This window comes from Astyanax mexicanus, chromosome 11, assembly GCF_023375975.1.
Source record: "Astyanax mexicanus isolate ESR-SI-001 chromosome 11, AstMex3_surface, whole genome shotgun sequence".
Taxonomy (NCBI): domain Eukaryota; kingdom Metazoa; phylum Chordata; class Actinopteri; order Characiformes; family Acestrorhamphidae; genus Astyanax; species Astyanax mexicanus.
The window spans coordinates 2,010,831-2,023,074 of record NC_064418.1 but is presented as its reverse complement, the minus strand read 5'-3'; the positions used below and the strand labels follow the sequence as shown (position 1 = coordinate 2,023,074).

General features: G+C 36.4%; 1 protein-coding gene across 2 annotated transcripts in view; it reads right to left on the bottom strand.

Annotated features, from left to right (window-relative positions):
- The window catches only part of sytl5 (synaptotagmin-like 5), a 30,996-nt gene extending 20,589 nt beyond the window's left edge, over positions 1-10,407 (bottom strand). For both annotated transcript variants that reach the window (XM_022665662.2, XM_022665663.2), the window contains exons 1-3: positions 10,308-10,407; positions 2,472-2,814; positions 246-455 (exon numbers count right to left, since the gene is read on the bottom strand). In XM_022665662.2, coding sequence (XP_022521383.2) covers positions 246-455; positions 2,472-2,590 — 329 coding nt within the window. In that variant the 5' untranslated portion in view covers positions 2,591-2,814; positions 10,308-10,407. The remainder of the gene's footprint in view (positions 1-245; positions 456-2,471; positions 2,815-10,307) is intronic.
- Between the last annotated feature and the right edge of the window lie 1,837 nt (positions 10,408-12,244).

Genomic DNA, 12,244 nt, shown 5'->3' with positions numbered 1-12,244 from the left:
ATATATCAAAATTAAGATTATAATAATAAGAGAAAGGATAAACTCTAAAAGCTAAACCAGTCCCAGGCTTTCTGATAGTGACCTGTATATTATTATAATTTAGTAAATCTATAAAAAAAACGTCTCACCCTTGCTGTTATGTGAGGTATTAAAGTTGCCAGAGACCCGTAGTGATCTATAATTATCCTGAGTTAACTGAGGGTCAGATGTGTGGTGTTATTTGACCGTGCTGTAGGGTGACTCACGCGGTCTTGGCGCAGACGGTGCACTTGCTGTGGCTGCTGTTCGGGGACACGGCGACGCAGAAGCTGCAGACCCGGCGTTTACAGTCGTCACACACACTCCCCCTCTGCAGGATGAGCCCCAGCGCTCTGAGACACACCCCGCACTCGCGCTGCTCTGAGTTACTGCGCCGGCTGCCCCGCTTCAGCTCCAGCAGCTCATTCTTCAATTTCCTGAAGAGACACAATTTTAATAAAACAGACCCACCGGATATCTCTACCATCTGTTCCAGCCATAACCCAGCATCATACATCTCACTGAGAGCAGCAGAGGCAGCTTTACACCACTTTAATAACAAACAAAAAGCACAAAAACTGCAACCTGGGGACTCTAAAACCCATAACTACAAAAAAAAAAACAAACATAACTAAAAAGCATCCTTATACAGCACTGAAAAAGGGTCTTTATATTCTAAAATGTAGTGATCTTTTTTGGTTATATGCACAAACACTTGTTAAATTTAATTAACAATTAAATTCACATTAATTTGAGTAAAATTAACATTATTGTTTTATTCTATAAACTACAGACAACATTTCCCTCAAATTCCCAATAAAATACTGTAATTTAAAGCATTTATTTGCAGAAAATGAGAAATGGCTGAGCTTTCAGATAATCTCAAATAATGCAAAGAAAACAAGTTCATATTCATAACATTTTAAGAGTTCAGAAATATTTTAATATTTGGTGGAATAACCCTGTTTTTTATGCAGTTTTAAACATGCATCTTGGCATCATGTTCTCCTCCTCCACCAGTCTTACACACTGCTTTTGGATAACTTTATGCTGCTTTACTCCTGGTGCACAAATTCAAGCAGTTCAGCTTCAGTTGAGGTTTGATGGCTTGTGATCATCAATCTTCCTCCTGATTATACTCTAAAGCTGTACACTGGCATGCCAAAAGTCATGGGACAGCAGTATATATATTTGGGAATAACAAACCAAAAATTGTTGAGGTGTTATCTTGTGAGTGTGGTGGAACACTGGTGTTATGCAGGTTCCTGTGCAGTTCCTGTTTTATAATGTTTGGGATGTCAGTGTAAGATGAATTTTGTGCTTAATGAGGCAGAACGATTAATTACACAGAGTTGTGACACAGCAGGAACACAGTTTGACAGCTCTGCTTAAAGGACTTTGCACGCGTCAATTCATCAATTGCTATGACGTGCTGTTTTGACACATTAAAGAAGCATTTTTTTTTATCCAGCTACACACTACATTCATTATTCTGCTAAATGTATGTGTACAATATGAACAGTGTGCACTGTTATACTGTTATTTATTTCTATATATGTTATATATGTACGTCACATTTTTATATTGTCATTATGCCATACGATAATAACATTACTGTATTTTTCGCACTATAAGGCACACTTAAAATACTTTAATTTTCCCATAAATCGTAATTTTAACATTTAGCTATTAAGGAGCAGTAAAGCCATTCTGCTGAAGTACAGAGTTATACAGGAGACTCAGTGAAGTTTCTCCAGCACCAAGACTGGAGCAGCATTAGCATTATGCGCGAACCACTATTTCACTGTTTAGAGGTGAGTATTATCTTACTGTAGCCTGCTACTAACCTCAGCTAACACTGCTGGGGCATCATTAGCATTAGCCGCTAACCGTGCTAAGTACTAGCTATTTCGCTTTTCAGAGGTCAGTATATTTTACTTTACTCTGTGTTTAAAACAAACTACGTGTGACGAAGCGCTAGCTAATATCACCCTGGCTTACCAGAACACTCTTACCAGAATTCCTCAGTATAGCATTGTTGAGCAGCTATTTACTGTTAGCCGCTAATGCTAATGCTGCTGCACCCAGCCTTAGTGGAAATCTGGAAATCTGGAAAGCCGAAGCGCTTTACTCATCCAAATAAACTGTTTTCAGGAGAGAAATCTGTGTAGATTAACATCTAGTGCTTGTTTGACTTTTTTAAAAAATGTTGTTTTTTAAGAATTACAGTTTTGTTTACTTAACTTTAGTTAACTACGCCCCACCACCATTCAGCGGCGAGACCTGCTGAATTATAAGAGAAACATGGCGACACCCCTGTTCCTTACTAGTGTTGCATAATACAATTTATAATCCAGTGCGCCTTATAGTCCAAAAAATACAATTTACAGTTTCTAATCATGTTCCAGTCACTTTCTCAAAATTAAATCAGATAGCACTAAACTTAAAATTACCGTATTCTCTTTTCTTCTCGTTTGCGGAGTTTCTCGTCTTTCTGCAGGACGCTGAGGATCATCTCCCGCTCATGCTCCAGGAGGAAGGACAGGTTGAGAGCCTCTTTTTTCTTCGCCATGACAGATCAGATCTTCAGTCACTGTGTTTAAATCTCCCAGATTTGCTGAATCATGTAGCTAATGAGCGCTAATATATATGTCACTTTCCATTGGAGTCTTCAGTGTTCGGTCACTCAAAAGCCAGGCGCTCAGGTCATGTGACTCATCTTGAAGCTTCTGTAAGAGGTTGAGCGTTGCTGGAAAATTCGTCTCTCTTCTTTCCTCTTGTCATCTGTGGCTTTTCCTGTAAGATCAGAAACATCATCAGTTCGTACAGCATCACAGGTTACATTTATTTTTGTCATTTATTAAGTCATAACTAATTAATATTCCATATTCAGTAGTTATAACTTATTAATAATACACAATTCCTGTCCCATGACTTTTGGCGTGTCAGTTTACCAGTGCTCCTGGTAATATAACCAGTCAAGATGTCTTTTTTAGATCTGTAGATCTGATACTGTTACTAGTATAAATTCCTGAAATTAGAGTTTCTAGTAAAAACTGGATTAACAGCTTGTATCACTGGACAATTTAGGCTAAAAATAAAAAAATAAGAATAAGAGAGCACATAAAAATGATGAGTTTCTTTGATTTTATCAAATTGAAAACCTCTGGAATATAATCAAGAGGAAGATGGATGATCACAAGCCATCAAACCACCAAACTGAACTGCTTGAATTTTTGCACCAGGAGTAAAGCAGCATAAAGTTATCCAAAAGCAGTGTGTAAGACTGGTGGAGGAGAACATGATGCCAAGATGCATGAAAAAAAAAACTGTGATTAAAAACCACCAGGGTTATTCCACCAAATATTGATTATTTCTGAACTCTTAAAACTTTATGAATATGAACTTGTTTTCTTTGCATTATTTGAGGTCTGAAAGCTCTGCATCTTTTTTGTTATTTCAGTCATTTCTCATTTCTGTAAATAAATGCTCTAAATGAGAATATTTTTATTTGGAATTTGGGAGAAATGTTGTCTGTATAAACATATAAATAAACCTATAAATAGCAAAATCAGAGAAACTGATTCAGAAACTGAAGGGGTCTCTTAAAATTTTCTAGAATATATATATATATACATATATATATATATGTATATATATATATATATAGGCAGCTTCATTGAGATACCATAATTATACACCAAGTATATAACTTAACCCTACGTAACCTTATTTATCTTAAGAAATCAACCATGTATTATTATTCTAAGACAGATGTAAAAAATACAAGCAAATATAAAGTATTTTTTAAAATCTTTCAGTCTTATGCAATACACTCCTAGCTTGTTAAACTCAGATTTATATCCTGTTTATGAGTTACAGTTTGATTGGTTGTCAATAACAGACTGAGGGAGAACTAGCAGTGTGTGTAAAGTGAAAGAGTGTGGTGTTTATTTGCAAACTGAATATGAGCAGAGAGATTCATCAAGCTGTTTATTTTCCTGTTTTACACACAGAGTCGGGCTGTCTTGCCAAATCAGAGAAGCCTGGCTCATTTGGAGGTCTGTGTGTGTGTGTTGATGTGTGTGTGTTTATGCTTTGTCAAGTGTAGTTTAGTGGTTTTGTGAGTCGTGTTGTTAATACAGGTTGATGCTCTTTCGCAAGAGTCACTTACTATAATCAGGACATTCTAGTTCTGCAGTTCACATCCATTTTCACGCTGTGCAGCACTTGTGCACATGCAATTAGATAAAGTCTCACCCACACACCCTCCCTAACACTCTGACATTAAAGCGAAAGAGCAGCAATGTGAAGGTTAGGTTAGCTGCTTTGTGTCTGTTTTGTTTGTATGCATGACGTGTTTTGCGATGGCTGTGGAAAACGTGAACGCTGTGGTAACCTTTTACTTTTTCTCTGCAGAAATGAATTGTTTGCCATGTTGTCAAATTGAAGTCTTAAATTGTGCAGTTCACAACAGAGGCGGAGCCTAACCGTTACACTGAGGCGGAGCCAGAAAGTAAATACAGGAAGATTCCTGTGTGTGTTTGACTGATGTATATTTCTGTGCAGTTTTATATATGTAGTAACTGGAAACAAACCATGTTAAACGTTCACATTACAAGCCACATTGCTCAAATTGGATTGGTCTATCTTGCCTGTTCACATTCACTGGAAATGTAAGTGATCTGTATCAGTGTGTAATGTGAACAAATCTGTTTCTGAAATGTCTCACATGCTGCACATTGATACCTGTATAATTTCGCATGATTTGACCGTTCACATCCATGCTGCATGTCCATGGATCATATACGTATCTGATTTAGGACCACATATGAAAGAGACTTAAAGCAGCACTAGGTAGGATTTCCTTGATTTTTTCATCTTTTTAAAGAAGTAAAATTACAGCTTGAAACTCACTGCAGCGCTGCATTGAGGTGTAATAGGAGGAATAGCGGTGCTCTCGTGTCTGTGCCGGAGCTCCTCTGAGCTCAAACCAGACTCTGTAAGTTTTCCGAGGCGGCCGCGACCAACGCTCGCGAGAACTGCGACCTGCTTTCCGACCTTTAGTTCTAACAGTTCTACAAGGACTACTGGTTCATTCTTTACAAACTAACATACAGACACTCTGGCAGAAGCTGGAAAGAGACCGAATATGTCTGTGAAAGCCAGAAAACCAGTAAAAGAAACTAATCCGCCTGAAATATTTATACACTCTGCAACTGTAGGGGGAGCCAACGAGCACAAAATCTCAATCCTACCTAGTGTACCTTTAAATCGGATTTCTAAAAACGGATTTGGCACGTTTACACAGTCATGAAAAAATCAGATCTGAGTCACATTGAGTCATTTCAGCCTGGTAATGTGAACACAGAACTTACACTAGAGCATATGAAGTACACTACCAGAGGGTCAACTAAGAGGTACTATAAATGCTGGTAATTGCAACTCAACCTAAATCTAGCAGCCATTCTTTATTTTATTTGTTTATTTATTACTATTATTATTATTTTAAATACATATATGTGTTTTTTTCATTCTCCCTTCAGAAGAAGGAGAAGAAAAGACAGTTTAGATGAGAAAAATGAGCTGAAAATTGTCTGTTTTTATCATTAAAAGTTATGGGAATGAGCAGAGCGCTAGACCAGTGGTGGCTTCACTTTTAAGAGACGTTGCAGTGGCCATGTTTTCCACACAGCTACTGGATTCATGTTGAACATAAGAATACACCCTGATGATGCAGATCTTAAGAGCAGTGTATCTGACTGCACTAATTACAGAATCTCTGTTCCTGTTTCAGTATAATCCACAGTCCAGCCAGCTGTAAAGTGTGCGTGTGTGCGCCTGTGTGTGTGTGTGTGTATGTAGGTGTTCAAGCGACCACTTTATCCAATACAGAGAAATAAACAGTTATTGTCGGTGTGACGTGACTATTGTGCAACAGTAGTGAACAATCTCCACAGTGAAACAAGGTGCGCTCTCTCACCGGATCCCACCTTGTGTACACACACACACACACCTGTAGGTGTACACAGTGCCCTGGGCAAACACACACACTCACATCAGACACACACACACACACACTACCCTCTTTACTCTGAAATGGAAGCTGCCTGGTTTCAGATGATCTAAGCTGGTCTTTGATGGTGAAGCAGCTGAACAGCTGATTATCCTGAGAAAACATACCTGTACCCTCTACATAAAAAACAGAAACTTCCAGAAACCATGTCAAAAAAAAAAAAAAGGAACTGAAAAAAAAAATCATTCAATTAAAATTAAAATCAAGTATTTAGAAAGGTAAGCTAAAAAAATGAACTTTACAAACAATCACTAACAATTAAATAGCAAACGCACTTGAAAAACAAAACAAAAATTATGATTTAAGTAAGAAGAACTAAAATAATTCAGAATAAAAGTGGACAAATGAAGAAATTATAAAATAAAGAGACAAACAATTAGAATAATAAAAAATAACAAACACAAACAATAACAGAAGACAAAAAAATAAGTAGCTACAATTATTTATAAAGAAAGTAAAGTAAATGAATAAAATGACAAAATAGATAAGGGTAAAACAAAAAAAAAGGTAAAAGAAAAAAGAAAAGTTATTATTAAAATATTATTATTAGTCTTATTGTTTCCTGTAGAGAATTTCAGCTTGCTGGTGCACTGTAGCTAATAGCAGATTTTATAAAAATCGTTATTATATTTTAAAAGTTCAAATGTCTAAATATTCTCAGGAATTAAAAGTTTATTACTCTCTAAAACGTATTATATTATTATGCTATTATATTATCATAGCAGCAGCTTAAAATGGGCTTAAAATAACAATATTATTATTTTTATTTTTTTCTGGGACAATATATCGTCTACACAAAAATACTTATCGTGACAAGCCTATAGTCATGATATACATGAAAAGAGAGAAAGCAGAAAAGTGGCTAGCTCTGTAAAGCAGACACACATATATACACACACACACACACAGTACATATTCAAATACAGCTCTGGGAGAAAAATATAAAATCACTTAAAAATGATGAGTTTCTTTGATTTTACCAAATTATTATTTTTTTAATCTCTGGAATAAAATCAAGAGGAAGATGGATGATCACAAGCCATCAAACCACCAAACTGAACTGCTTGAATTTTTGCACCAGGAGTAAAGCAGCATAAAGTTATCCAAAAGCAGTGTGTAAGACTGGTGGAGGAGAACATGATGCCAATAAGCATGTTTAAAACTGTGATTAAAAACCAGGGTTATTCCACCAAATATTAATTTCTGAGCTCTTAATAAATGCTCTAAATGAGAATATTTTTATTTGGAATTTGGGAGAAATGTTGTCTGTAGTTTATAGAATAAAAAAACAATGTTCATTTTACTCAAGAGCTGTATACTTCAGAGCTGTATACACACACACACACACACACACACACACACAGAAAGATGGATGCATCCCCTGTTGCTAATGCACGTAAGTGTCTCTCCTTTCTAATTGCACTCACGTTAATACTTAATGCAAGACTCTGACACACACAGACACAGATCGATAGTAAATGTCAGTAAGAACAGTTTGAGGAGAATGGGTAGGAATGATGCAGAAGCTTAATGTGTCCTCTGGGAGCATGAAAGCCACAGCAGTTTCTCTATTTCCAAGCCGACCACTATCAGGTAAACACACCACAGAGTGAAGCAGAGAGGTAACAAAATGAAAGAGGGTACAGAGCCAGATCTGAGAATTCTTACAGCTCAGATGGGTCAGAACTACTTAAAAATCATATATCTATCCTATTACTAACTTAATTAACAGCATAGACAAACAGTCGAATGGTTATCATCATCCTATAATACTGTATAAGTGGCCACAGGATGCTGTTGAGGCTGTTTTTAGGGGCGACAGCAGTGCATAAATCAAGTAGCTACTCCCATCTAAATCAATTAGTGTTAGTAAGATTTCCTATAATTATTGCGTTCACATTTCTGTAAAGATGTTTTGCAACAACAACGGAATCGTATTGTTGGTATCGGGTACTCGTTTGTGATTACGAGTACGAATAAATTAGCATAGTATCGGGAAGATATCCAATAGAAGTATTGATATTGATGCATCTCTAATAAAATTACATTGATCTACGTCCCAATGTAAAACTAAATTTATCCGAATAGGCTGTTGAAAATGAACTAAAAATATTTTTTTCAAAAACACTACACTTTTCTCGACCTTTTAAATTAAGAACTTTATTTCACCATATTTTATTATTTTCCTTTATTGTGTATTAATTTTCTTAAATCTTTGTTAATTTTAACAGTTTTAAAGCTTTTATTTCTCATGTAAAGTTCTATGTAAATTAACTTGCCTTTCCTTCTCCTGCCTTAAAATGCTTCTTCTTAGGTGGTTGTAAACTAAAATAAAATATTCATCCAGCAATAAAAGGAATTGGGATACTTTTCATGGATTTAGCCAAATCCTGAGTGCTTTTTTGTACCATTTTTAGCTAAATGATAGACCAAAGATTTGGTGCATTAGAGTATTTCTGTAGGAACAGTATAAAAAAGCATTTTTTAATGAATGAATTGGTTTACAAAGTATCTGAAGGTCAAAATTTTAAATTTTTAATTCTTTAAAAGGTAAATGCAAAGCTCTGAATATTCTGAATATATCCTTTCTGTGTTGTTTGGCTGCTGAGTCATACTCATACTCCACACTTCTGAAGTAGCTGTCTCTATTAGCAGCAGATCACAGGTGGATGTGATTTTCAGAGGGAGTATAATTGGCCCTGCTGTCTGTGGGTGATTTGAGTGTGACGTGAACCAGCTGTTAGCACTCAGTTAGCGCTGGGGTTCACGTGACCCTGAAGAAAAGCTTGTGGCACAGTGTGATGGGGTCTTAGCTAGTGTTCGGGAAAAAACATTAAAAAAATGTATTAGTTAAAATTGCCATGTGAATAGAAAAACTTCTAATGTGGCCAAAATAAATCTCCACTCTTCCTCCAGACTCTGCTCCATTGATTTCAAATAAAAATGTAAAATTTACTGATGATCCGTGATGGTTTGGAGAGTTAAGTCATCTGCTGGTGTTGGTCCACTATGTTGCAAATTCAAAAGAGAAAAAAATATAGCAAATATAGCAAATATACATATATATTAAAATATACTTAGTTACTTTATTGTTCTTTACAGTTATTTTAGCTTTTAGTTTTGGCACAGTTTTTCTCTGTTTCTTTTCTCTCTGTCGAATTTGCTAACATACACTTTTTCCTTTTGATGTTTTGATGGAGGATTTTTTTTATTTTTGTGTGAAAAAAATTGGCACAAAATTAACTCCATTACCGTGCAACATCACAGCAACCACCTGGGATATTAAACTCCCCAATCCCCACCTAAGAACAACAAACACCATAGGAACCACCTGAGATTAGTGACCACCTAGGAACACCAAAGCAACATCATAGCAACTACTTGGAGGAAAAAACACCATGTCAACTACCTGGGATACTGATGGACTGTTCTGTGTTTTCCTTCAGAAAATGCAGCTTTCCAGTTTATTTAGGAAGTGTATATTGGTGACCACCTAGGAACACCAAAGCAACAACATAGCAACCACCTGGGATATTAGTGACCACCAAGGAACACCAAAGCAGCATCATAGCAACTACTTGGGGGAAAAACACCATATCAACCACTTGTAATACTGATAGACTGTTCTGTGTTTTCCTTCAGAAAATGCAATTTTCTCTTTTATTTAGGAAGTGTATATTAGTGACCACCTAGGAACACCAAAGCAGCATCATAGCAACCACTGAAGAATTAAAACACCATAACAACCACCTGAGATACCCCAGTAACCAGTGGAAACCTTATTTTTTCTTCTGCAAATGCAGTTTTCTGGTTTATTTAGGATGTGTAAGTAACAGGGGGGTTGTCTGGGATCACTAGTGTCCTCGGTCGGTGTGTCCGCAGTGAGGACAGTGTTAAATAAAAGGGAAAATCAGGGGGAAACAGAGAGGAAGACTGTGAGGTCTGCTGCATTGCACCTGTTTAAACAGCAGCTGGAACAGAGGAAATTGGAGGAAAGAGCCGGAAAACTGTGTGATTTAACCGGATCCGGGAAATAAAAGCTTTATTAATAAGAGGAATGAGAAACACTCCGCGTCGCAGTTTCTCCCTCCTCCAGAAACGAGGACAGCGTCGTGTGGATTTCCAGATCACTACACACACACACACACACACACAGAGAGAAACAGAGAGAGCATTCAGAAGGATAAACCCGAGAAAACACACCGACTCCTACCTCTATGGCGGTCCTGCAGCGCGCGGACACAGCGGCGGAGAGCGGCGGCGGCGCGCGCGCTGAGTCTGCGGAGGGGAAGTCCTGTCGGTGTTTAACAGCAGAAGGATGGTGAAGGTAAACGCGGGGGCGGGGCCTGGGCAGCCCGGGGGGCGTGGTCTGTGTTACGTGATGGCTGTGGTGACAGCTGGAATTCCTCACACATCTGGATTAAAGGGGTAAATCCTATATAGCACTTTTTTAAACAAAGTGCAACCAAACAGACATATATCGTGCAATATAGTAATGCTAATCTTAAATGTGTTATAAAAATATAAAATCAAATTTTATATTTGTAAAAAAAAAAAAATAATAATAATAATATTTAATATTTAATATTTAATATATATATATACACTTTTTGTTCCTACATCAAATGATTATCTAAATGTATGTTTTCATTTTTAATTTTTAATTTTATTTTTATTACAAAAAAGATGCATCAGTTTTTTGTTTTTTTTTTGTTTACCTTGAACTTCTTTTACTCTATGTACATCATTATTGTAAGTCACTTTGGACAAAAGCTCATTTGGTCTGCCAAATGTAATGTAATGTGATATAATGTAATGTAATGTTTCTATGCACCCTGAATTTTGTGTGACCATGTCATGTCAGGAACATATGAAGTTAATTTTGTGGCAAAAGTTTTACGCGAAATAATTAAGCATGCAATCAATATTTTAAGAATCACAAAAAAGTGTATGTTGCAAATTTAAAAAATAATTTCTTGGTTACCTTATTATTCTTCGCAGTTATTTGAAAATATTATATTTCAGTTTGCTCGTTTGCCTCTGTTTCTGAGTTTTTTAGGTCAATTTTAGAAGAGTTTGAGAAACGCAAGGCTCCAGGTGGTCCAGTGCTCTAAAGCTCTGCCACTATGCTCGAGAGATTGCTGGTTCAAATCCCGGTCATGCAGCTTGTCATCAGCTGACAGAGCCCTGAGAGAGCACAGTTGGTCTTGCTCTCTCTGGGTGGGTACAGTACAGTAGATGGCGCTCTCTCTCTTTCCCCTCATCACTCCTAGGGTGATGTGGATCAGCACAAGGCTGCGTCTGTGAGCTGATGTATCAGAACCCAGGCGCTGTGCTTTCCTCCGAGTGCGCTGTGATGCTACTGTGGATATGATATGTGTGTGAGACAATTGGCCAGAAAAAATACAAGATATTTCTAGGACAGCTTTTCCTTATCTTTGAAACACTGCAAAGTTCAGAAATGCCTTAACCCTGTATGAGGCACAAAAATGAGTACATGCCTTTATTACATCAAGGATAGACTATTGAACTGCGCTACTGTCAAAATGTTCCAGCAAAAAAACACCCCTGCACTTTTTCTTTTATTAACTTAGGATTTTATTGGATTTTAAAGACAATATGAACACAAGATATGAATTGTTTTGTTCATGCCTGCAACACATTAAAAAGTAGATGGGATAGGGGAAATTTGGTCTGGTAATGAGGTGCAAAATTATATTAAATGTAATGTAATTTCAAACAAGTCATGTCAACAGGTAATAATAAAATAATTTTATTTGATTGAATGCAAAAGTACCGCCTTTGAGGAGCAGAAGATGTTCAGTTTGTAACAAACGCATTATAAAAGTGTTGTGAATACTTTACTTTACTATCTCAACATTTTTTGTTGATTAAATGTGTTGCAGGCTTGAAATACAGAAATATAATAATGGTATTGTATACAATTTTATTTTAACTGCATTTAAATAGAAGCTATTTGGTTTTGAACATTATGAGAGCTAAAATTAAAAATTAATTACAATATTTATTTATGTTCTATGTGCTGTAATAATTAAATTATCTATTACTATATGTATTATATTTGGTCAAATATAGAGTTGGGGTCAGAAGTTAAGGCTACATGAGCTCCTCATGGACAAGAACATTTTT